The sequence below is a fragment of the Aptenodytes forsteri genome, unplaced genomic scaffold (assembly GCF_000699145.1).
Source record: "Aptenodytes forsteri isolate BGI_AS27 unplaced genomic scaffold, ASM69914v1 Scaffold243, whole genome shotgun sequence".
NCBI lineage: Eukaryota > Metazoa > Chordata > Aves > Sphenisciformes > Spheniscidae > Aptenodytes > Aptenodytes forsteri.
Genome location: NW_008795314.1, coordinates 2,735,101 through 2,763,067, shown reverse-complemented (window position 1 = coordinate 2,763,067; position 27,967 = coordinate 2,735,101). Strand labels below are relative to the sequence as shown.

Below are 27,967 nucleotides of genomic sequence, written 5' to 3'. Positions count from 1 at the left end.
CCTTCTTTTTTCTGACAGCTGCTGAGCACTCCACTGACATTTTGACCGAACTATCAGTGACTTCACGATCTCGTTCCTGAGTAGTCATACTGTTTTACAGCTAGCTGTATTTTTCCCTAAGTGCATTAGTTTGCATTCATTAGACATTATATTTCATATGTCATTTACTGTCTGGTTACTGACTTTAGGCTTATATAACATTTTCTTTTCTGTCATCTTTAGTTTTCACTACATTAGCTAACTTTAAATCATCAGTTGATTTCCTCACCCCATCATTCACCTTTTTTCCAGGATCCTTTATGAGTATGTTGAACAGCACAGGGCTCATACAGACCCCTGGGCGACTGTGCTGATAGTCTCACTACATTGTGAAAAATGATCACTTATTTCTTCCCTGTCTCTTGTTTTTTAATTTATCTCCATATAATAAATCCTTTCTTCTTATCCCAAGAGATATAACTTAAAGTGCCTCCGATGAGCAACTGACTTATTTTTATTTTGGTCACTAGATATTTAGCGCAAAGAATACAGAAGAGATTCCCTTTGTCCTTGTCTACATTTGTTCCCAGGTGTTTCTGAAGAAAGCAGGTCACTCAATTACTAGTTGGATTACTCATCCCTATGACTTGAAAAACAAGAAAAGAAAACACAGTGAGTACAGGTCTTTGAAGCTCCAGGGATAATTGAGATCAGCAGCACCTCTTAAACTAATTACAGTAACACAGTGGAAGTATCGGCTAAGTAGATACTTTCCTTGCAAGTTTTTAAGACTTTATACCTTCTTTTTTTAATGTGTTATCCTTTGAGCTGGTATTTTTAATTTGTACTCACAACCAATATAAGAAGATTTTTTAAAACTGAGTACAACTGAGTGACAAACTGAACATTAACAGTATTTTTTGCCAATAAAGAAATTCTTTTTGTTATTAGCTTTGTCTAAAACACTAGTTTAGATCTTAAAGGTCAAGTACTCAATGTAGACCTGATGAGCAATTTGATATTAAAAAAAAAGCATATGATACTTGTTTAATAATTTAGTCCTTTACATGCTCTACATGCATGCAGAAACAAGACATCCAACAACATAGCGCATCAAAAGAACATCCCAACAGCTATATGTGATCAAACCAAAGTTTCAGCTAGCCCAAAAGCCTCTCTCTGACATGGCCAACAGCACGTGCCTTAGGTATAGTATAAGAACAAGCATATTGCAACACTCTCCAAAACACTTCCAAACTCTGGCAGATCGTGGACAAGTTTGCAGAAAAGAAAAACGTTTTTTGTTCAGGCATATGTTCTTAGCATCCACAACATCCTGCGGCAAGAAGTTTTTACAGTTTAACTATATGCTGTGTGAATAACCACCACCTTTTCTTCATTCCAAACCTGCCACCTGATACTTTAGTTCGCTTCTAATAATATAAAATCTAGAGGGCAATCATTTCCATGGCATTCATGATTTCATAAACCTCTATTATACCCCATTTATTCCTCACTCTTCCTAGATGTTTTAGCCTCTCCTCACATAGAGATTGCTTCTTATCTCTGGTGATCCTCAGAACTCTTTCGAGTATCATTTCCAGTTCTACTGGAGGTGCACACAACACTCAAGACATGAGCACACCAGGAATTTTTAAAGCAGCAAGTTAATGAGCATTTTTTCATTTTTATTTTTCCAAAGTTCGACTTCAGTCCTTCCACATTACTTTAGAATGGGGTCAAGATGAGATTAGGAAAGCTTCTTATCTCTGGTGATCCTCAGAACTCTTTCGAGTATCATTTCCAGTTCTACTGGAGGTGCACACAACACTCAAGACATGAGCACACCAGGAATTTTTAAAGCAGCAAGTTAATGAGCATTTTTTCATTTTTATTTTTCCAAAGTTCGACTTCAGTCCTTCCACATTACTTTAGAATGGGGTCAAGATGAAGGATTAGGAAAAACTTCTTTATGGAACACCCTCAGCACATCCGTGCCTTAGAAGCTTTTGAAATCTGGGAGAAGAAGGGCAACAAAATTTACAGATTTTTAGACCTGTATCCCTAACTGTTGTCCTCCTGTTTCATAAGCAGACATGTTTCAGATGCATGTAAAGCGTGAAATAAGATTTTTACCTAAAACAGTCCAACAGAGACCCAATCACGTCATCTGCTAATTCTTTTGGAAGTCTTCCAGTTATTCTACCAATTCTACAGAGTTAAAAGAAAAAAAAAGCATACAGTGATTCATTAGTACTGCATTTGATGAATAAGTCCTATAAAAAATTCAGTTACTGGAAACTTACAATAAGATGACTGACTTCAAGATGACAATGCACTACCCTAACACCATTAGCCTAAAACAACAATCTCAAACTTGAAGCAAAAGCTACACTGTAGCAAACTTAAGACAGAAATACAGTTTTTAAAGTGGAAGAGAAAAAAACATTTTGAAGAAATGCTACTTTACACCCTTCACATCAAGTCTTATCCAGAATGTTTATTTCCAAACCTATCTGAAATTTTCCTGAAGACCAGCCCGATTTCATATCAGAAAAGGATACAAACATGGCTTTATACCATCAGCTGTGCTAAAGCCATTTGAAGTAACTGAATATTGACAATACACACAAATTATCAATTATGGATTACATCAGACTGTATTTCTATGTTGTTTACTTTAGTTTATTAGTTTAGAGTAACCATAAGAAACCTACCCTTTTGCTGCAGACCACCTGACAATAGTGTCTTTGTCTTTCAGTCCAACCAACAATTGCTCTGCAGATAATTTTATTTAAACAAAACAGATTATTCTCATTTAACAAACAGAAAGATTTCTTAAAATGTTCAAAATTCATTTTCCTCTTAATATAACTGCCTCAAATTAAAATATTTGTATCTAGATTTCTTCTATTTGTGACACAAGTGTGACTTGAAATCAAAGAAACAAGAAAGATGTCAACAACGTTTTCTAAAAGAGAAAATTTGGTTTGAAATTTTAAGTACTGTGGAAGATTCAAAATGGAGGTCGTGGTGCTTTTTTCAGTGGTTCATTAGATTATTCAGTTACAAAAGTCTTCTGATGCAATTTTTGTCTATTTATTTACAGCATATCCACCAGCAAGCTAGCAGAGGACCTGCTGTATGACTGCATACTAATAAAAAAATGCTGTGCCTTTGATACTACCACAGCTTAAAGATTTCAACCATAATTCTTTAGCTTTCATGTACAAAATTTTTTGGTTTTCATTATGAATTTTTATTCATCCTTCCATCTGTGAGAGGCTCAAGATATCTCTTTCATATTACTGGATAAAATCGGTAAAGTATATTTCAATTACTCTATTCCCCAACCCCACAACAAATGCTACAGTAATGAGTTTCTGCTCGAGATGCTGAAATCCAAATAATTTGACAAAAATATAGTATATTTTAATCAGTTGCATAGACTGAAATTTCATAGTCTTTCCAATTGTTCACATTAGCACAGATACCCACATGACTTTCTTAGCCCTAAGCAGGTTGTTTTCCAATATATGTTTAATTTGCAGGCATTACAATAATTTCTGTCCAGTTTTAACACACCTACAACATTTTCAATCTCTCCTGGAATGTCATATTCCTCTTCATCGTCAGCTTCATTAGCAGCAACTGTCATCATTTGATTCTGCACAACTGAACCCTGAGCTTGCAGATTGGCAGCCAGAGATCGACAGCCACGCTGGTATCTGCACAAGACACAGACACAGTTAATTTATTTTTCTGATTTAAGTTCCAACTGAAATAGGTACATACTGTCATAAAGCCTGCTTGTCAAGTTACTACACCTCCTGGTGTACAGCTCTCCAGTTCTTTAGTGGTTGCTTTAAAGGAAAGGGAAAAGTATCCCATTCTCCTTCCTCCTGACCCAGTTGTCTCTTTTCCACGCTGAGAAAAGTTAGACTATTTAAATGGTTCCTTTTCATTACCTCTCCCTTTACTGTTTCAGTATAACCTACTTTCCACTGCTGACAACAGAGGCAAAATTCCCATGCCCTAAAAACCTCTCCAAAACCTAAAAAAAAAATATTAATAAAATCAACTTATTAAAAATTGTTTTTTAAATGTTAAAGCTAGCTCAGTACTTTCTGCCCAAGCTGTACTCAGATATTTAGCCTGTGGTGTAGGTACATTCTTACAAAAGATATACTTTACATGCTAAACTGACTTTTGCCATTGGGCAAGGTACACACTCCACCTAAAAAGAATTTTCTATGCCTAAGGACGTTCTCAAAAGTTGGTAAAAGAAATACAATAAAAATAGTCACCAAGGGAGCCTGCAATTTTAAAATATCAGTGCGAGAAATCTAAAAAAGAGTTTGCCCTCTGGCAATAACTAAAACCAGACACCAAAACCTGACTAATATGCAAAACGAAAGTGGGATTGCAAACCACTTTTCCCCTGTGAACTTTCTATCGAATCAGGGTAGAACTATGTAATGGAAAAAGTTATGTTCACTCTCACAAAATTGTACCAAATCAACTTCAGTAACAAAGGTCGCTGTCTTCCCATCTTTACCAAGTTATGCATTAAATAGGGACAGGCTTGTGTAATGTGCAACATGGAAAGTCAAAAGATTTGGCTTGTCACAGCACTAGTTTACTATACCAACACTGAAAAAAACTACAGGAAACTAAATACAGTGGAAGAAATCTACTTATTCCAAATAGTGCAAACGAAGAATGTGTTCGTTCCCAAATAACACGAGGATTTCTTTCTTTCTCTTTTAGGGGAGGGGAGGTTAGGAGGGCAGAAGGCCAGTAGTCAAATGTATGGATTTAGGTATTTTTAAAGTTTTTTGAATGCTTTTGTATTTTTTTTTAACTGTTTCAGCTTTAAACTAACCTCCATTTTGCTACCTTCGGTTTCACAAATGTCAGTCCAAGTCGTTGAACAAGTTTCATCCCTAGCTTGCGAAGAACCATCTGATTACTTTCTGACAGCTTGCAGTTATCAAGACACTCAAGTACAGTAGCAGCTGTAAAAGAAAATAAACACGCTAGAAAAACTGTTCTTAAAAAAATCTCAGTAAGAAAATTTTGTAAAGTTTTGAAAGTTCTTTAGAAGATTTAGATCTTTAAAGGTATTGCTGAAATGCAAATGCCTTATTACCTACTTTCTAGTAGGTTTGACACTGGTCAAACAGTGGTAATATCCTTCACCTACCAAACAGGAAGGATTGCTTTAAGGATTACTTTTGACTATGAAAATTACAATGAACCTAGATTCTGAGAGTATTTATGCCTCTAATTCTCACTGGAAGCAACATGTTCAAGTATCTTTCGGGTCTAAGAATTTCCAGTAGTCTAACAGAACCAGGAGTCAGAAAATCTAATTCATTTACTCTGCAGCCAGTTTCTGCATACTAAGAAAGTGTTCCCTTTTCTCATTTATTATTTTCAGGCAGCACCAACTTAACTCCTCCGGCACAGAAATTTTTATGAGGAGGAAGGTCCATAAACATTTAGACATGAGAAATATTGTGTATGTGTAAACAATCAGCAATAAAACCTTTCATTTGGGCACATCAAAGGTAACAAAGTTATTTGTCCAGCAAAGTAAAAAAAACATAGACGAAAGGAGAATCTTGGATTAATGAGTATAAAGTTCCAGGATTCAAAATTTTCACAAGGAACACATTCCTGTCACAAATAAAATAGTCCTGTTGCATTTTCAGCCTGAAACAATTAATGATTGTTTTGAAGGCTGATCATTAGTTAACAGAGACTAACAACTTGGGCTCTGAAGGACCTATCATTCTTGCTATAAGCACTGCAAATACGGAATCATACTGGCAAAATACTCTGCAACCTCTTACTCCAGTCTTGTATCAAGGTTTTCAAAATATTAAGAGATCAAAGATATAACAGCTGTTTCAAAGTCTGAGAAATTGTAGGACATGACTTAAAATTCTTCTCAGTTTTTAACAAAGGCTTATGATTTATCCTGACATACTAAAATATTAATAAAATAATACACACGGATAAAAAGGGAAAGCCAGTAACAAAAAGGTAAAGCCAGTAATGACTATTACTTCGATACTTTCCAGCAACCTGGATTTTTTTGCAGTTCTAAAAGCTAGAGAGGCTAATGGTTTAGGAGGAAGACACTGCAGAAACATCAATATTCACAGATAGAGAAAAAATTACAAATATATAAATATAAGCCTCTTTCAAGTCCTACCAACTCTTGAATCACTAAAATATCTACAGACCCATGCAAATGGCTTTAGGACTAGTGCTTATTTTTAAATCAAGTTCTATGTTGCAAAAGATTTCAAACAGTGTCTTCCTTTGACATGTCTATTCTTTTCCTATTTGATCCTCAGATCTGTTATAACCAGTAATAATTAAAAATCTTTGATATTTTTTGTCTCTCACATTTTCTTTTCCCCAACAGTTTCTGTCTGAATATTTGCTTCTTAGTTGGGAGCATTCTATCTTTTCTATGGTAAATTTATTCGTTGGTATGCCCCTGATTTTTCTCTTATTACCAAACTCATAACTACTTAATATTCTTTATATATGCCATAAGCCAAAACATTTCATTTTACAGCAGGGTTAATGTTGTGAGCCAAATATCTGCTTTTCATAGCGATTATGACTATTGTGTTGTACAGTTGCATCTTTTAAATTACATAATTTTGTGTTACATCATATTTTATCTAGCCTTAACTACTTAATATTCTTTATATATGCCATAAGCCAAAACATTTCATTTTACAGCAGGGTTAATGTTGTGAGCCAAATATCTGCTTTTCATAGCGATTATGACTATTGTGTTGTACAGTTGCATCTTTTAAATTACATAATTTTGTGTTACATCATATTTTATCTAGCCTTTTTATTATTCTGCTTCTCTGGTAGTCTTATTACTCTAAGCTTCCGCAGTGCTGTCTGCTATTTCTATGCAATGACATTCCTCTATATTTTCTGTTTGCTCCTGACCAGCTCTACAGCACATCTGTCATTCCATTCTGTTTGTCTTCACTATCTTATCTCCATCTTTACCCATATCTCAGGCATTTTGTAAGGAAGCGTCTGCATCTCAGACTTAGTAACTGGAAGAACTAAACTGTTTCCAATGCTAGATCTACAGTTTCTTCTCGGAAGTCAAAATAATTCCATTAAGTGAAATCAAAAGCATTCTAAAGTGAGTTTACATCACTGCTTCATTCCCATGAATAGCACAAACCGCATTTCTGGTGCTTTGGCAAGCTCCACAAAACCAACAAGGTCTTTTGTAGTGTTTTGTAATTAGCCATCATCTTTCCCTACCTCTCTTTACTGCTATCAATAAAAAACAAGCTAGTATTTTGCAGTCAGTTCTGACCATATTCCAGGATTCACCATGAGATGAATACAATTCCAACATGCAGCTACACTGTTCAGAAACTTCTGTGCCATCCTTTCAGGTACCTGTCTATCCCTAATTGCATCCATTATAATCTCTTTTCACTAAAAACTTTCTCTCATTTCAACAATATCACTACATGATTCCAGCTGGGTCCGGTACACAGCAGGTTCTTTAAACTTGGGTTTTCCAAAATCCTGTGCTTACATTAAAACTTGAAGATTTTCTGCAAAATTTTCAGCAGTAATTTGTATAAACCAGTTTATGTTCTAATGAATTTTTAAAAATATTTTCCACATCTGACAGTTTATATGTTCTGTGTTCAGCTCCTGTATTATAGCAATGGCCAATGTGACCACCTGCCAAATTCTTTGATGAGCTATTCCAGCATAACATTCCCCAGTTGCATCTGCTCCTCCCTCACTTTGTCATCTCTTCATTTTTTCCCATCGTTTTGCATGCTTTATAACTACCCTGTTGATTTCACTCGTACAGCACCACTTGTTATCAGTTTAATCTTTCTTTCCTTTTTTTATTGGAATGGCTTTAAAAACAAAAATAGGGATATTACAAACTTACCATATGGTAAACAATCTTCTCTTTTGCCATGTTTAAATAACTGTGCCTACAATTAAAATAGGGAAAATAGACATGAGAATATGGAGATTCTAAGGCACTGTATATCAAGCATGTAGTTCTAAAATTCTTTTTAATGTTCTTGCAATAATCTGTAGTGTTTGCTAATTTAAATAGCATAAAAGGAAAAGGGTCTCAGGGTGCAGTTTTACTTCTTTGTAAGTCAATGCAAGTCAAGGATACTGCAGCCCAGCCCTCCCCTCCCCTCCATACAATCACACAGGCAGCCAACTCAGGGAGCTGAGTTGGCCAAAAAACACTCAAGAGAGAATGAAAAAAAAAAAAAAAAGAAAGGAAAGGAAAAAAAAAAAAGCCACTGGTTTTCAGCCAGCTCAGCTCTCTGAACCATCCAGCTCCATGCTTGGTCACAGGAGCTCAACACAGGTGCAACGACAGTACCTATTATCTCGAACAGCTCATGTTGCTTTGAACCTCTAAAAAGTGAAGCAGAATTTGTAGAACATGAATAAAGGCAGAAGAACTAGGGGAACTCTGTATCCTGTTTGGGACTTCTGACAATGAACATCTCCAAACTGAACAAGCCTTGCTTATAATTTAGACAACACAGCACACAGTACACATCAACACTTCGGTCACTGCTAAGAAGCAGGACAGGTGGACACATGTGAGCGAGCTTAGTTATTAGTAGCAACCACACTCTGACAGACAGGGGACAGTACAGGCTAAACTGCTGAGTATTTTACCCTGTTTCTCCAACAGCTTTTGAGAACTCCATGTTAAACTAAACAAAACCAGCTACAGAAATCTCTGATTGCAAAGCCTGCTACAAATATACCTCCAACAGGCAAACTTTAATTCCTGTGCCAAGGGATTTGAAGTGAAGAGCTTCCAAAATAATTTTATATACAATTAAATATTCCAGTAAGATTAAGCCCCAGCACTACAGTGAGACAAATGGACTATTAACACCGAACAAAAACATGTTACACATGTAAAGTTTCCTCAGTTCACTTAGTATGCATCAAAACTACTGTGTTCAGTCACTTATTTTTCCTTGCTTTGTCATTCACCAGAAGAAAAATCTTCCTCAATAAACACGCCTAGGAGTTAAACAAGAACAGACTTACCTTAAAAATATGTACTTTCTCACACATACCAAATACACACATGCCTCCCGTACTGCAGGTGTGGTTAAGAGCAACAAAGGCAATAAAAACACCTTTAGGCTATGTATCCATTCTATTTTGTTTTGTTACTAAATTGCATTTTAGGATCCTAAATTAGTACTTCTGATCAGCTCTACTACAAGCTAAATAGGGGAATTTGAGAATATATATTGAATTATTTAAGATTTTTAATGTTTTCATGTGTAACTAGGCAATTGTAAGGCATCCTTTAAAACCTACATTTACAAAGCAGAAATGCTACAGAACTACTTCAGGCCCTGAAGAACAGCTAATAGAAATAACTACAACACAAATGGTATAAATATAGCATAGCTTTTATCAATATACCGTATCAGTATTAAAAAAAAAAAAAAAATTCCCACTAACATACAGCAATGCTCTGCTTGTATTAAAAAGCCTAAAGAAAAGATGACAGAAAACCTGCAAATCTTTGGTATAATTAAAAAAACTAGAGCACCTCTAAAATTTTTCTGCCTCTTTGCTGAAACATGCAAAAGCTCATTTCTTCATTACTTTGTTCCTGTGCTCTGCTTTAAAAACCTGTCAGATGGTTTCTTCACAAGGTTAGCAAGTTTGTAGCAGATGTTAGGAGATACTGCAGCACCTTACCTTCGCAATTACTTCTCCTTTCTGTATAAAAGCCCGGTGAAGAGCAGATACTGTTTTTAAGGCACACACGGGCTGCCTCCAAATTATTGGGATTATATTCAAGCATATTCAAACAAAACACAGTGTAATTCCTGAAGTAGTGATAATGTAAAGAAACAGCTTTTCAATATAGCCTTGAGAATGCTCCTGGACAAATGCATTTGGATGTCTACCCTCACACTTCTCAGCATACTGTCTGGGAGCTCCTGCAAAGATGGAATAGAATCCTCAAAACATCTCCACATTTTCAGTCTTACATAGTTCCCAAATTCTGGCACCTTTCTACAGGCTTCTCCATGAGTTTTCACAACCTCAAGGCCAACTCTGAATTCAGTTCTGACTCCTCAGGAAAAACGTAACTAGAAGGTATCATCTCTAAGCAAGACGTGGGAAGAAATTAACCAACAAACAAGCAAGAAATGAGAAAACTCTTCAAATATTGTACAAGAATTTTTTCAATGCTTTTCTTAAAAAAAGAAAACAGCCTCACTCACCTATGAGTCAATTTAGAACACTGACCTTGACAGATTTCATTTCACACATTTCTATTATTGTCTGAACAAAAAAAGTGCAGCATACATTGTTTCCCTACAACAGTTTCACTACATACGTAAATAACAAACTATTTTCATAACTGATTTTCAACACAGAACATCTATTCTCAAACAAAATACTGCAAGAATTTATAATATACGTTCAGATGTTAAAATCATCATAGCAACTGCTGTAAATCAATTGAGATATGGATTAAGGGATTTTATTTTATTGACACAACTTTTTAGGGGAAGTAAAAATTAACCAAAGAACATCACAGCTACTGTGCTTGAATTAATAACTAAACAAAAAAAATGGGACTTAATATTTACATGTTTTTGTTCAACAGAATATGTTACCTACTGATTTTGGAATAAACACAGCTGAAAATGCCAAATGTCTGAAAGGAAAAAAAGTTCTGTTTGCACCCACTAATGTACATTGCAGGTCAGATATAACCTTCTACCAAATTATTGGTGTTTCAGCAAGTGATATATCAGGTATTTCTCTGTATCAGAGAAAAGTTTTAACAGCCATTTTTACCAAAAAAACAGTTTTTATAGAAGTGAATAGGTAATAACCAAACTGTTGAGAACTACTCTTCAGATATTCAACACAGCAGGAAATCCAGTGTCTGGGGGTTTTTTCTGATTGTAGCAATGTGAAGAAAAGAAGTTTTCATTACTTGTTTATGAGTCAAAGCATGCAAAAGCATTCACAAGCCCAGGTTTCCCAAACTTTTGAGCTTACTAGGTCTATGTTCCAGGGGAAATAAAACAGCACATTAACCGATGTTGGCCTTTGGAGGAGGGAAAACAAACAAACAAACAAACAAACAAAGGTATGTATTTTCTTCTGGCATGTGCTACAAACAGTCATGCATGTAAGGCAAAGTTACCGTCTCAGAAAAATCCTGCAAACCTAGAGCTTACAGGGGTTATACTGAAGAGTACATGATGCATGAACACAACACATTAAAAAAAAAAAAGAATATAGAAAAAAGGACAAACCAGCATTACAGTATCCAGCTTAAACTTCCTGCCTTGAAGGAAGACAAACATCCAAGGCACACCATTTGAAAAAATCTGATACAAACAAAATAATTAATAAGCTTGGTTTGCCACCTGCATAGATATTTTAGTGTCAGCAACTAACAATACTGAAAGTAAGGAGCCTGTCTATTGGAGTATCCAGGCAATCAAAGTTACGCCACAGTCTTCTTCACTTTAATGGGGACATACAGCACACACCAACTTACCCAACCTGTTGAACTGTTGAAAAGTATGTGACTCCCTCTCTTATAAATAATTAAGCCACCTACAAATTAGAGAAAATCAGTGGTGTGCAAGCAATGACGACTGTCAAGTCTGGTTTTGCTTTAGAAATAGCATGGTGCAAGGAAAACAAAACCTAGTTTCTTAGTAATCACAGAAGAAACACACCACACCTTCCAATTGTCTGCATAACCCAATTTAGGCCCAACCTTCATGAGATATATCAAACAGGATCATCTCCAGGACATGTTCCCCAAGCTATACAAATCACCATTAAGGGTGGCCTGACTGTTTGGTAGCAAGTATATCTTCCTGCCGAGCAGGAGACACAAGTCTGAATCTACCCTCTGGTTGTAACCAACCGAGTCAAGGATTGGGAGGATAATTTCAGCCTCTACGGGAAGAGAAGAAAACGATATCTTTCATTACTCTGGAGCACCCCCTAGTAGTCACACAACATCCAGGTCCAGGGAAAGCCATCAGCCATCCCTGCCTCCAGGCCAGATGTGGGGAAGTAAACAAGGTGAGGGAGGACATGCTGTCAGAATAATAAGTTCGCTTGAAAGTAGAGAATATTTAATGCATTATACGTGCAGCTAATGGTAAAATAGATTAGTTAAAGCCCTTGTTCTTACGACATCTTCAACACAAATAGTACTCCACAAATAGTACTCCTTCTGTAGGCCACGTATTTGTCAGGGTATTGATAATGTCATCATCAACATGGTAATTAAACTGAGAAGCTTCAATACAGAGCCCAGTTAAATGGGTGGCAAAAGGAGTTCTTTTTTCGTAAGATCTTAGTTCTTTATCAGTTGAAAGCCTGAGAAGTTTAGACTAACACATGGACAGCTAACAGGATAGTTCCTTTCCATCTTAACAAGACTGCCCAAAAACAGATTTGAAATACTTGGAAGAAAAAAAAATTAGCAGCTTGAGACAGCACTATATTCTAACAGCAAAACGAAACCATCTTATGATAACAGAACTTCTGAACCTTGAACAAACCACAAATACTTCTGAGATTTTTCCTTCTCACCAGAAGTACAGACAAGGCCACAATAGCATACTCCATGCTGTTCAAAAAGAGAGGAGATACAGTATTACCAGAAAGAGGTCAGTGCCCTTGGTATCTGCAGACATAATATTTTTTTCTTCTCCTTATATCAGCACTGCTTTTTGTACATCTTTATCATCAAACCACTAAGCAACAACAGCTTTTTAAAAAAGTAACGCCAATAGACAATCCTAGCATCACTAATTCTTTGAGAATGCCAAAAATATAGAGACTTGGGAAACATTCTATTTGGAAATATTCTATTTTTGTGCCTCTGGGTCTGAAAGAATAGAGTTAGAGAGTTCTTTCTTCCCTGGAGCAAAATTTACATAAGCATGTAGCTATTGCTAAATAACTTTTGCATTAGAGACAGCTCAGGGAAATGCCCTGTTCTTAAGACTCTCGAGTTTCATCAGATCACTGTGTAGGGCGTTTTATTTTTTTTAATTATTACTCACACTTGTATACTGAATCACTTATAAAACAAATAAGGTTTAATAAGTTTCAATGCCCAAGGCTACCTCAACATGATGACATCTCTGTCACGCAAGAACTGGGAGTGCTACACCCTGCAGCAATAACTAAAAAGCTGTTTGATATAATGGCAGGTTTAAAAGCAAACCTCCAGACCAAGAGAATTTAAAATGCAGATTCTTGAAACAGGTTAGAAGTTTCCTTCAAGTAAACAAATGTTATAAAAAAAAAAGTAGCAATTTCTTATCAATCCATTTCTTATTAATTTATAATCCTTCAAATATACAAAGTATCCAAGCACAAAAGTGAATTTAATTCAATAGTGCAACATTAGTTTCAACAAAAGAGGGCAGTTTTAAAAACTGACTCTGAAATACTGCAAGCGAAGATTCCTGCTAGTGCACACCTGTTGTGAAATGATGTATTTCTGACGACAGGTGTAAAGAAAAAAAAAGAAAAAAGCATCAGTGGAATTAAAATGTGTAATGCAGGCTGCGTGTTTCAACAAGAATCATGAAACAGTAGTACTTGTTCTACACATAATGCTGAGCTAGATTAAACAGTAGCATACCTAATCACCAAGACTTAAGGCCACGAAGAGGCAGATCAAAGTGCAGCAACATCGAACTACTCATTGCATACCTAACTTGCAGTTTCAGTTCATTGAAATGCAAGAGTTTCACATCTTTTTAAAACAGTTTTGCCATGCCAATCTCACTACAAGCTATTTCCTAAATGCAGATCATAAACAGCATAATATCATAATCCGACTAAAATCCACACTGTTAGGGGCTACCCTAAACTGATCTGATGAAGAAAGAGAAAGACTTTTTATCCCCACCCTGGTGGGTTACATTCCTGAAACCTGCCTTGCTGTACAGACCAGAAACTGAAAAAGGGTCTTTTTTCTCTTGCCTGTTCAGAGAGAAATGCCTGGGCAACTACAGTTTGACTCTTACAGGAACAAATTGCTGGAGGAATGTAAGGGCAAAGAATTTTGAAGCTTGTTGACACAAGTTTTAGTTGTCCCTCATGAGGATGTGTTCTGCTTTATGCACTTAGCAATTACTTATTATGATTCTCTTAGAATCTTGTATGTTTAAGAAAAAAGGTTTACTTATTTTAAACACTGCTTTTATTTTCAGCTGATACTTTCAGTTTAACAACATGCTAGTGATACAAGTGTGTTACAAAAGTCTTAATACTAAACTCTTGAAATAAATATTTCCTACTCCACTTAAGCATGTCTGCGTACATACATACCTGCGTACATATCATTCTGAAAACCTTTATTCCCTAATGACATAATTCATGCTTACATTGTAGTAACTGAAATTAAAAATTGAAGACTGAATGCAAGCAAAGGCTTTAAAAATTCAGTCTGCTCATACCTACCAACCGGAACAGGAATTATGAGCTGTAGGACACAAATAAAACTGGCCTGATAAATACTTTCTCCTGTCCCACAGAGGAGGAAAAAATCATATAAATGCAAGAAGGCAGGCTTCTGCTTCCAGGTATATTGTATCGCATTCTAGTTTCGATTCTGCTTGTTAAGTATTCACCTGTTTCGCTTAGTATGCACTAATGAACAGGTGGATAGAGCCAAAGCCAAACTCAAAGGAATTATGACAAAACACTAATGTATTATACATCCTACAGGTCTCATCACGCACCCAGAATGGCAGTCAGTCAGTCTCCCTTTCCAGATCTGACAATAAAATGATGAAACATCATTCTGTCTTTTGAAACATACTGCAGTGCATACAAATAATGCTTCCTCCTGCTTAAGCAGCAAGTCCTAAGTTATTCTAAATATAGATCATTCCTTGTATCTTCTGATTTGGAAGAGCTGCTAGAGAAAAAAAAAAAAAAACAACAAAAACACCACACACCACACACTTGTTCCAGAACTTTGCTTTGATGTTTAGTAACATACTGCATACAAGTCCTCATAGCAATTATTTAAGAAGAGCTGCAAAATTATGCAAATTATAGAAACTCATACAAACACCAGCAAATCCTTAAACCTGTACAAAGACTGTTAAAGAGCATGTCATCTGACTTTGCTTGTGCTACCTCAACTTTGGCCAACAATAAAAACATGAAGGAACAACTCCACCCACACAAACTCCTCCATTCCACCCAAATACATTCGGACATCAAAACTGGAACAGATACCAGAACTGTTATTCAAGTATTTCAAAATGCACACCAACACTTTTAAGGGTGTAAAACTACAAGAAAGCTTTTATAAAAAGATATTCTTCGAATGTACAAGAGGAGTGCTATCATATAGAAGTGGTTCAGGTATTAGAGATTTTTTCCCATCCATAGTACATAAATTTTAAAACCCAAAGTAAGAATTTCACTCTTTGAGTCATAAACTATTGTTACTTCACAAGGTAAGGAGCCTTAAACAAAAAACTTGTTCAGATTAGCATGCAAAACCACAGGAAATAGTGCATTTTTTCAGACTACTCAAAGACACTGTCTAACAAGTTTAGGATGTCTTATTAAAACTATTGAGAACAGTATTTTAGTTGAAGAAGAATGGATACAGCTTTCAAGAATCACTTGCATTTTGGTTACTAGTTCTGAAAAGTCTAGGAGGGACCACTACTATATCAGAAGCCCAACCTCTTCATTTCGTATAGTTCGAATTATTTAATTTATTTCAAAGGTTTTGTTCAAAGCAAAGGAAAAAAAAAAAAACACAACACAAAAACAAACCAAACAACCCAAACTGAATTATGAAATGACTACTAATATACAATCAGGTATTTAAAAATATTTTTGAGAGTTATTTATCAGTATCTATACTGGTAACTTCACTTTCATTAGATGATGACAAGAATACTTAAAGAAACTATACATACATGGGAAGTTACATCTTCAAAACTGTTGTGGAGGAAATTCTAGCTACATATTATCTTATCCTTTTTTAATAAACAGGAATCTCTCTGTGCATTTGCTATTAAATGTCTACCGTAGCAGTATCATATAATCATAAATACAATCTATATTTTAAAGGAAAAACAGTATTTACCAGGGCCTGGAGCATGCCGTTCATAACAACAGTCCCCTCCATGGTCTGGAAGGAGGATTTAGATAACATTGAAAGTGTCCAGTCCAGGAAGTCTGCCATCCTTTTTTGTCTGACATCAGGGCGGACAATAAATCTGTCACAGAAAAACCAAAACACTGCAGTTACTCATTTTATGACTCTCAATGAAAAATAATTCTTCCTGCTATCCAAACTGGCTGCAGTTCCTAAAAGCAATTCTCCAATGGGAGAAATATCCAATTTAGGATATTTTCCTAAATCACTGAGGGTGGGAACACTCCAAACCATCTTATGTTAGCCCTTCTGTTTCTGAGCAAGGCTCTGACCCAGAATTTCACTTTCACTTCAAACCAACCTATAGACTTGGATTCTAGAGATTTCTCATCTTAATTGTAAAGCAACAAACTTTCCAAAGGCCCCACATAAAAATTATTTCCATTAGAATGAGCGAAAAGCTGAAACAAATACGAGGATTCTCCATTCTCACCAAGAAGAGCTATTCTGCAAATCTGAAAATTGGTGCAAATCAACAATTGGTCCATACTGCACTGTTATCAGCCAGGTCCATAAAGAGTAACCATCAGTGCTGTATTTGGGTTTTTGGATATTTGAAAAGGTCAAACACCTGTTATTTAACACACTGGATGGGTCAAGAGATGCATTTTTACCTATCTTACAGAGGGTGAAAGAGGTTCATCATGGTTAAACTACTTCCCTAAACCTATACTCAGTCATCATCAGTGCCAGCCCAGCTACGCTTAAGGCATCTGCTTCAGTTATCTAATTTAGTATTATTAGTGCCGAAAAATTAAGGTCCTGTTCCAGCAGCAATTCAGACTACATTAAGAAACTTTGTTCTCAATGCAATCAAAGGAAACAAGGTACATGGGAAAGCCTGCAAAGTACAATTCATAATGCTTAAAGAAGGATGCATGCAGAGCCTGTATCTAGTTACTTTATACGCCTACAAATTAAATGGGGAACTGCACCAAGAGCTAACTAACAAGGAATATTAAATACAGAGAACACAGGAAACAGTGAGCAGACACGTGATCACTTGAATTGTCTTCAAAGGCAGTATCTATTGTGTTCAGCAACAGAGAAATGAGGATTTGGGGAAGGGGTTAGTTGAGGGGGGGTGGTTTGTTTTACAAGAGAGAAGCAAGGACAAAGCCTTGCTTTGCACAACAGTGCAAGTAACAGAAGTAACCTGTAAAGTAGATGAACTGGTTCCTAGACCCTCTCTCAGCCCAAAGGAGTTCAAATCTTAATTTCTCAAAGGAGTGCCCTAACCTCCAGACTAGAAGCAAGATAGGGATAAGCCTCATCTCCTCCTACTGCAACCAGGTCACTGAGCAGACAGAAAAGAGAATTCATAAAACAAACTCCAGCTCCCTGGCCCTATGAAAAGCAAATTACTTTGGAAAACAGGATGTCTTGGATCCTGTTGTTTCTAAACTTCTTTTGAAACTCATAGGCTCGTTAGAGCAGGAACCAGAACCCAGACTTCCCCTCTCCAAGGAGTTTCCTACTCAGTGTGTCAGCGTGTTACAGAGTTACACTCCTGTATCTTATCTCTCTGTCCGTCCTAGGACTTTTGTATTTCTGCCTACCTAACAGTCTAACTTCAATAAGATGAAACAGTGATGTCATCTCAGAATAATCATGCCTGCTCATTAAAGAACTGTTTTGGGATGTGAACGCAGTGAATTTAAGTGCACCAAGGCCAAAAGGCCTTGGACCCAGGTCTTCTAATTCCTGGTGAAGTGTTTTAATCATTAGGCTATTTTGAAAATGGTGTTTTCATAATAAACTAAATAATCATAAGTACACTAAATAGTAATTTCGCTCCCATTACAGTCTTACACACCTTGATGCAGCTGGTACTAGAACAAGCTTAATGTATTCTATGACCTTATTTGTTATGAATATAAGCTTTTAATAAAAATTAATTCAGCCAATAAAATGGAGGTGAAGACATAAGACAACTGCTAAAAACATGCCTGCATAGTCCCCTGCATTAGGATGCAAGGCGCTTATGAAATCCCCCTGAAATCCAGGGCTGAGCACTGCATGAACACAAAAGTTTTACTGAATGTAATGCTGTAATCAATCACATTACTATATATATGCTTCCACTAGTAATTTATTTTTACAAATACCCTGGAGTCCAAATGAAGTGCAAATTCAATCTGCATAATGTGATGAAAGAATCTTTTTAAATTACTGTCATCCTTACTTGAGAAGGCTTCCAAACACTGGATGTACCTTCAAGAGTCTACCACATTTGGTTGATTTGGGTTTTTTCCCTGGGTTTTTAGGAAAGATAGAAAGGAAGAAGATAAAGGGCACATTCAGGCACATATGAATGCTCAAGAATAATTCACTCTATGTCACACTTTCACCTCAAATCCTTTGCTTCTGTCAACTTGTGACAAGACGGATTACCAATGAAGATAGATAAAAATCCTAGAAAAGCAACTTCCAGTTATCACTTCCAAAACGACTGCAAAAACTAATTAGGATACGGAGACAAACCTACATTCTGTCACATGGAAATAAGTATGTAACAGACAAGATTATTTATTAAAGACTATTCAAATGATTCATGCATTCACTTAAATTTTGCTCTGAAATATTTCAGAGTAAATCAGAAAAGTACAGGACTAGTCACCAGAGAACTATGATTCTAGTCTCAACTCCTTCATGAATTTTCCACATGACACTGTCAGTTCTAAAACAAAAAATTGTTTTTTTTTGTCATCAGATTCAGAACTGTAGCATTATACTCACTAAATACAAATTTCTAAACCATGGAGTCCCACGACTGAAGTTCAGAATAAATTTAAAATAAGTACGTGGACTGTTATTTCCCAAAAAGACAGTTAGGATCTGCTCTACTGAATGTTATATTTAACAACTATTTTGATACAATTAATCCCACAAATTTTGTGCCTCTTAATCCAGAGCAAAATGTTAACACAGATTTTATTGTTCAGCCTAGCTACCCACATCCACTATCATCATTTCGCCTTGTTCACCCCACAGAGCCTCTGCTCCTGTAGCTACACTGGCAAAACTATGTTGGCAGAGCCCCCTAGTGTAGATAGAGTATATGCTAGTGTAAAGATTTGCTTTGAAAACAAAGAAAAAAGAAAAGAAAAACCAAACGACAAACTGAGCTGACTAAAGTCCTCTTCCGCTAGAATATATTGGAATATGTACTGTGATATATACTGGAAAAAAGATACGTGTGTACTAGCACAGTTTATGGTCTTTGTAATTTGTTTTCATATGCATCACAAATGAAACTAATCTCCACCAATGCACTAGGAGAGGAAAGAAAAGATACAGAAGTTCATTATTTCAAATTTATAAACAACCCTAGCATCAGTATTACTGAAGCATGCAAAAAATGTCAGAACAACTGCACCTCTGGCACAAATTGTTCCACGTCTGAACACCAACCATGTAAAACAACGGGATTTAGAAAGTTCCATTATCCTACACCTGTTTCATTTGATGAATTATTTGACAACAGTAAACCTAAGAAAACAGAAGTATTGTTTTCTAGATGAGAGAATGAAGAAAGCGACAAGCGGGATATTAAGAAAAAAAATTCTAGCATTACTATTTCCTTTTACATCACTTAAGTACTTCTAGGAAACATCAAGCCAGTAGTATTAGATACCAATTCTCTATTTACCATGCAATACACTGCAAAAACCAGCAGCAACGCAGAGTAACTGTATCTTTGTGAAACCTTGTAGCACAAACCAGTCCCTAGAAGGCAATTTGAACAGTATCCTGTTAGCAGTATCACCTGTGACAGATACCTGTTCCTCTAGTAAGCAGAAGAAAACACAGCAGTTCCGATAAAAAACACACTATAGGATCTGACTCAAGCAAGTTTAACATCCCACATACAGCTGGCAACTTCCAGTCCTCCCAACGCTATCATCATCAGCATGTCAGACTAAAAAATAGCAGGGGAAATGGGAGCTAGCTTTTTTCCCTTCTGCCAAGAAGCACAAAAGAGACTTACTTTGAAACCAGTACAGCAGCTGCATCTCGAGCCTTGTCACTGACAACCAAGTAACACTAAAGGTAAAAGAAAACTAACTGTAAAAGAATTCATACATGCAGATTTAATAACAACTACGTAACAACTTTGTACGTGAATATACTACTTAATACTTATCATTACAAATATTATTATGATTACATATATTATGTAATTATTATGATTACAAACTGAACTTAAGATCGTAAAAAATTAAATTTCCCATTTAACAAACTGTATCTCGGACCACAAAGTTCCCTTCTAGTGTCTTTCAAAGCAAGTTTACCTTTACTGAAACCTTAACTTACAGTCATATTTGTGCTCCTACATGCCTACAAGTGATAAACCACTTAAGTGCTGCAAGTGTCTAAAGCATAAGCTGTTCAGATATTTGTGGGGAGGGGGTTGTTGTTTGTTTTTATCTTAAAGGGATGACAAGTTAGCCACTTCGGTTTACGCCTAGTGAAACTTTATTATCTTTGTTGAAAATTCTTCATGCAGCCATAGCTTCCAATGTTACTCATCCTGATCAAACGCTTATTTCCTATATAAATCATCAAACTTGGCTTTCAGAAAAAGCTAGCTAGTATTTTCAAACACTAAAAGCTGTTAACATAATCAAAGGTATGCATTCATATCAGATAGTCATAAAATAAGACAGTTTATTACTTCAGGGAAAACAAGTAACAGTCTCATCTGACACTAAAGCAGCAAAGAACATACTGAAGATTCCAAAACTATGGAGAAATTCTTTACCAAAACTTGGCTTTCAGAAAAAGCTAGCTAGTATTTTCAAACACTAAAAGCTGTTAACATAATCAAAGGTATGCATTCATATCAGATAGTCATAAAATAAGACAGTTTATTACTTCAGGGAAAACAAGTAACAGTCTCATCTGACACTAAAGCAGCAAAGAACATACTGAAGATTCCAAAACTATGGAGAAATTCTTTACCAATTAGACACAGAAAATATGACCTTAAATAATATTCTGAAAAGACAGTAATTTATTACATATTGAAAGATGAAGCCTAAGAAAAATATCACAGGTTTGAAAGTATCACAAGATGTATTATACTTACTTTTGCTATTTTAAGTATGCGATCCATTGTTGGCATACGAGCATGCCCTTCCTCAGAAATAATATTTCCATCAAAACGGGCCAGATCAAAAGGAATCAAGCATATCATGGAGAGCCATAATAAAAGCATATAACGAGTTTCCCAAGTCTGGAAAAGAATGGTAAAACAAAATATGCACTCCATTTTCTGGAACATATTCCAACAAAGTGCCTGGAGCCAAACTATCCACCGGCTCCAAGGAACTGTCAAAGTAAGATGATGAAGAAAAAACTCTGAACCTGAATGCTCTGAAACACCAAAGGAGACAGAACTACAAGAGATTCCAAACAGGAAAACTGTAACAAAACTAATGGACCCTCCCCTCTGAATCTGAAATCTAGACAAGTTTACTTCCTTCCCAAAGGAAATCTGCATGTTGCCACTTTCCTGTTTTCTCCTTCCCTCAGCCCATTTGTGGCTCCAGTCACAAATATGAAAGAAATATGTTCTTCTTCCTAATTTCTCATGCATTGCATTCAGGGGTTTACTAAAACAACTTTAGATGCGTTTTGAAAGACAGACAGACAAGAAGGAACTTTTACAAGCTTTAAAGCTGTACAGCTACATCAACAACAGCAAAGTGGTCAGAAATGATAATGTTTATTAAAAAATTATTTCCATTTAGAGCAGCAATACAATTATTGTCTTCATATCCATGATTTTCGTTACCTATAATACATAATGATCTCTCTTAAAATTCATCTATCTTAATAAACCTTCTGGAATTCTTATTTTTCCTTATTCAAAAATATAAGAACATGAACTACGGTATCTTGGAGTCAGACTCAATGATCCTTATGGGTCCCTTCCAACTCGAGACATTCTATGATTCTATGCTCTCAATCCATGCTTAAAAACTCTTTGCTTAAATATTTTTTCAAATCAGAATTCTTGCCCAGAACATTCTCAGCCAACTATAACTTTAAATCAAGACACATAATGAAGTGGTGTCGCGCTGTTTTTCAAATTGCAAACAGGTAGGAAAAAATCTGAAATTCTGTGTCATTTTTCCACAGCCAGGAATATATTATCAAAAGGCAAAAATCCAAGCGATTCATGCCTCATGCCATAATTGTGCAATTCTCTCCAATCTTCACCTCCCTCCTTTCAAAAGAAAAGGGGAAAAAAAAAACCAAAAATCCCTCACAGATCTGAAAATAGATATCGGGGGGTTGGGGGAGAATAAAACATTTTAGTTAATTTTCCTTGTTTAATTTCATATCTTCTTCATTTCCTCATCAAAATAGAAGTTCTCATACCAACTTTGACAAAACCCAAAGGTTTAAAAAACAGCCTGTTTATATAAAGAAATAGGAATAAATACATAAAACCTAAAATGCTCTGTTTCCTGTGATTTTACTTTTATGACTTCAAGCTAAACTAACATGACCGTTAATGATATGCATAGCAGGAAGAGAATTTTTCAGTTACTCCTTTTAGAAGTTCAATATCTTTTACTGCCTTTCTTATTACTGTTGTTTCAATTAATTTGTTCCCGTATAAGAGTGGTTAAAGATTATACTTGCACCTCAACCGCCATCGCTTCTAAATCCTTAGAACACATCCCATGAAAGAAAAACACAAGACCGTTCCTTCAATAAGACATTTCTCTTCTGACAAGATGACTTTCATACTAAATCCACACGTTCAGTTAACACCTGACAGGGTGTATCACTGCTTTATACACTTTTTTCCAGATTTTTTTCTTACATTGTTCACCAGCTTTTTCTGTATGAGACATAAAAGTTAAACAAAAAGTACAGCAAGTTCTCACCTCAGAGTCTTTTGGATTCTGGTCTGCAAGCATATCCAACACAGGCTGTAGATCACCTACTTCATGAGGAAACAGTGGGAGGAAAAGTTTGTACCCTCTCACCTATAACAGAAAGTTTCAAAATTTAGTAAGCCATCCAGCATCGTCAAGTACTGAGGAGCTTCTTGTATATGATCCTCATGTAGTAAGAACAATAAGGATATGAATTAAGGTCTTAAATACCTTGACATTTTTGCGTTTTTACAAACTTATTAAGAATTAATGGAATGGTAACTCTTTAACTTTAAAACAAGGGACCTCTGGAGATTGTCTAGTCCAACTCTCCTGCTAAAGCACGGTCACCTACAGCAGGCTGCCCAGGACCATGTCCAGTAGGGTATTCAGTATCTCCAGGGATGGAGACTTCACAACCTCTCTGAGCAATCTATTCCAGTGTTCAACCCTCACAGTCAAAAAATGTTTTCTTATGCTCAGATGGAAATTCCATAATCCATCTCATTCTTCATCATACTTTACTCTTCTTTTTAACATTATGACTCTTCTTTTATCACTGAGTATCTCAATATCTGCAATTTTTGTTGCATTCAGACCTTGATTTTTACTACCCTGGATCATTAAATAACACAAGCCATCATGAAAATCATAAAAAAGAGAACTAATCTTTCACAGTACAGTTTAACACATTTCATTGCATTACTTAGACAATTATTTATTTATTTTACTGTTTTTGAAAATGTGAAATTTTTTTAAGTTATTTAAACAACAAAGAAAATATTGGAAACTTACACATTTCACTTACAGAATGTAAAATTTGGGGGGTTTTACCTTTGTAATGATGTAAAGAAATTTAAAAGCCAGGTGAACTAGCGGGGGAGGAGATCCACTGTCCCGTACTATATCCAGCAATGAATTCATCATCCACTCTAATGAAATGAGAGAAAAAAAAGTGAGAGTACATGCAGTTAGCTTACAGTTTCTCATACTTCTAATAATAAAGAGGGAGATAGTAGTCATATAAGTAATATCAACCACAGCAATCTTGTAATGCATATATGGACCTTTTTAATTTAACAGATTTTCAAGTATATACACAAAAAAGTATTTAAAGATGACATTCCTACCTAAGTGGCGATCCAACAAGTGAGGTTGCTCCTGGTATTTGTCCATTATACCTGAAAAGGAAAAGATATCTGTAATAAGCTATTCAAATTAAAGGCTCTTACAGGCATTAATTGTGAGATACACCCCTGATTCTAGACAGCTTTACCTTAAGATTTCAGTACCCTTGAGCTAAGTGCTGCCACCACCTGTAAGCGAGGTCCAAAAGTAAGAAAACTACAGAGAAGTAACTGTAAGAATACAGTCTGCCCACTTCCGTAGTGCAATCATTTACCTACATTGAATCATAAACTCCCTTCCAGGAGTCTCTCAAATTACTGTGGACAAATCCCACAGCTAGATGAAACAAACAATCACTCAGTTTGTTGCTGCCCTTCGCTGCAGAGCTCTTTGTGGCTCTCCTTTCCTAAGCGCAAGTTACCAGCACACCATTTCCGATGGAACTCTGCAAACAGAGAACATTAAACCACTACAGGCTGTGGCTGCTCCAGGTGTACCAGCTTTACACTGCACTCTTACCCACGCAGCAACCAGAATGCTGCTTTACACCTTTCTGCCTTGCTGTTCACATCATCTTCATTAACATATGGAATCCCACTTACTTTTACACACTGTTCTATTTGTTAGCATGTCAAATTACTGACTGTCTTTAAAAACACACACACACAAAGATATCCCAACAACAAGAAGTGTAGTAGCATGACACTTTTCCAACCCTGAGGCTAATACAGCCATGGGGAAATTCTCCCTGGACACACTGGGTTTCACCACAAGGCTGTCTTCCTTCCCATGCCTGGAACATATTTAAAGATGTAGTTCCACCACTGAGGATCTGTACTGAAACAGGGTATAGGCATTGCAAAATTCTTATCTCTTTGTTTTGAGATACCTTACTATAGCAGAAGAAAAAAAAAACGTAGTACTTTGCAAGTGAAGGTGGTCTTCGCAATTCTCAGAGCTAGTTTTTTTACTTTGAAATAGAACACAGGAAAATATTCAGCAAAGAACAAAGAACCCTGACACATTTTAACCTGGACAAATACAAACCGGAGCTGTTACTATCTATGCTCCTCTAAACCTTTCACATGACTGACTTTATCTTGCTGCCAGTAATACGTTATCTTCCTTTTGGGAACTGATTTGAGGAAAGACAAATTGAAATTGAATATTGAAAAAAACTAAGAACAACTTGTCATAGTTTTTAGAAACAAAAGCATTTCAATTTAAACCTAAAATCAATGAAAAACAGCTACAGAAATGAGAGTTGGATTTGAGAAGAGCTCATCAAGTGATCCAGTATTACGCTGGAGATTGCCTGGGTCATTTTAGATATATGGTCAGAAAATAGCTTTTTAATTAGAAAACTAAAATATCTTAACCTCTCCTTTTCCTGTATTTGTTTCTCTCTCAAACAATTTTGCTCTCTATCCCCTTTCTCCGCTTGTCACATCAACACTTAAGATTTAAGACATAACTCAACTTCAGCAGTGCTGAAGTTGACCAGTGGATGACACTGCACAACAACTTTCAAGACACCAGCCAGTCCAACAGTATCCTGGCAGTGACTTGTACAATTCCATCGGGATCCCATAGCGCTGTCTACTATCAAGATGGAAGCCTGAGCTCCTAATCATCACTAACTCCCCATTGTAATTAATGATACCTTAAGCTGCGTACAGATAACAGAACTAGTGAATACAAGAAATTCCATCAACGCTCAAAGCAATAGCTCTCAAGCAGAAGTGGAATTTAACAGCAAATTCCTTATCTTGCCAAATTGTTTTCCCAGATCATGGTCTGGCAATCTAAAGTAAAACCCCAAATCTAAATGCTGAAGAGAATGAACTGAAAAAAAGGTTCTTCTAATGCTATTATTTCAAAATCATCTTCCTAAATTTTTCCACAAAATTATAGTTGCAGATTAAACCATCTTCCAAACTTCTAACAGTTCACAAAAAAATGAGCATCACGTGTTTTTGTGAATGCTTTGGAGATCTGCATTAAAATCCTTTGTAACTGATCATTACTGCATTATCTGCATACAGATTAAAGGTATTCCCTAAGCTTCAACGTTATATCCCACACATTTAGCCTATAACCATATTTGGGACATTTTACCCAAGAAGGATCAAATGATACCTTATGACACTAAATGTTATAACCAAATATTGAACAAGATGTACAGTGCCTATTAGTTTTAAATATATTAACACTGTATTTACTGGGCAATGATATGCTCTTCTGATACTTATCATAGAGCAATATCCCCCTACCTTCAAAGGACCTGCTCCCAAGCAGTGCAAAAGTCACAGGTTTCAATGGGTAGCAAAGCAATTTTCCTCATAAGAATTTATGTGACAGAGTGGAGATGCATGCAGAAAGTTCATAAATACAATTTAAATACATAGAGACAGTATATATGATATGAAAGGCAGAGAGGCATAGCAAGGTGATCGGTTGGAGGAGATGATGGCCTTTCAGACACTGAGATTTTTTCAGTAATTGCTTTTCTATCCCATCAAATTCTGCCATTTCACCCGTGATAGCGAACAATCAACAAATATGAGTGCTCTTGCTACTTCTTTCTGAACATGTTCATCATTAACCTCCTTAGATGGAACAGTCAGTTAAGTCAATCGAGTATAATTCTACTGAGTAACTTCTGCAGGGTCAGATTTCCAAACTTTGGGTTTTCTGGTTTATTGTTTGCCTATCTAGTTTCTTTTTGTCAAAAACAGTATCAATATTTTTACTGTAAGTTTTTGCAATTTCACCATTTTTGCAAAAGAAAGTGCAAAATGCTAGTCCACTTGATTTGTAAATACACAAAACTTTGAACTAACTGAATATTGGATATTGGATCAGAATATTGGATCCAATACACAGATGTGCATTCTAACGGGCTAATTACCTGGGACACTGCTACACGTAATTATACCACTTCTATATTCAGCTGAGGTCTAGAAGCAGAATAGCTTTCATTATATGGCACAAAAGCTCAGCTACTAAGTCAGATCCAAGTTTCCTCCACTCAGAAACAATTACATGATCTGTATGGAGTCAGCTGCCCTTCATATTTCCCATGAAATATAAAAGTAAAAATATGAAATTACCACTTCAAAGCTCAAGATGTATGCGTTTTTAACAAGTAATTAGGTACAAAAATGGCTTTATTTGACAGACATACAAACTTTAACTAAATCATTGCCTGCATTCGAATAGGAAACTGGAGGCTAAGCATGGGTCAGAATTCAGATTTCTTAAATCCAAGACCTGGGGGTTTTATTTACAGTAGTTAAATACTACGTAATAATGGAATATATAACTGGAAAACAAAAATAAATCTAAACTACTTGTTGACAAAGTTCCAGCATTATCAGCAATCCAAAGTTAGTCCTTTTTTGGTAATAAATTCCTTTAAGCCATGTAAGAACACGCTCCCTTCGGGTGACGTGCTTACCTATGAATTTTTCCACGGTCATTTCTCGAGTCACCAGATCCCCAAAGACTCCCTTCAGGTTACCGATGAGCCCCCCGATTTCCTGACTCTCCGTGAAACTCTCCAGGATGTTTCTCGTGGTGGTGACACCTGGCTCCTGAGTCTTCCCTTCCTCTGGCTCCGACCCCGCTCCATCCGCCTCGCCCAAAGCCATGCCCGAGGCCGGCCGTCAGTGCTTCC

General features: G+C 36.1%; 1 protein-coding gene across 1 annotated transcript in view; it reads right to left on the bottom strand.

The window, feature by feature from the left end:
• TBCD (tubulin folding cofactor D) overlaps positions 1–27,947 on the bottom strand; it is a 134,799-nt gene extending 106,852 nt beyond the window's left edge. Inside the window, exons 1-12 of the mRNA XM_009279453.2 lie at positions 27,749–27,947; positions 24,291–24,341; positions 23,995–24,092; positions 23,170–23,271; positions 21,357–21,503; positions 20,256–20,311; positions 16,193–16,325; positions 7,952–7,997; positions 4,865–4,997; positions 3,565–3,707; positions 2,697–2,757; positions 2,116–2,190 (exon numbers count right to left, since the gene is read on the bottom strand). Of these exons, the coding sequence (XP_009277728.1) occupies positions 2,116–2,190; positions 2,697–2,757; positions 3,565–3,707; positions 4,865–4,997; positions 7,952–7,997; positions 16,193–16,325; positions 20,256–20,311; positions 21,357–21,503; positions 23,170–23,271; positions 23,995–24,092; positions 24,291–24,341; positions 27,749–27,941 (1,238 nt within the window). The 5' untranslated portion in view covers positions 27,942–27,947. The remainder of the gene's footprint in view (positions 1–2,115; positions 2,191–2,696; positions 2,758–3,564; positions 3,708–4,864; positions 4,998–7,951; positions 7,998–16,192; positions 16,326–20,255; positions 20,312–21,356; positions 21,504–23,169; positions 23,272–23,994; positions 24,093–24,290; positions 24,342–27,748) is intronic.
• Positions 27,948–27,967: the final 20 nt, after the last annotated feature.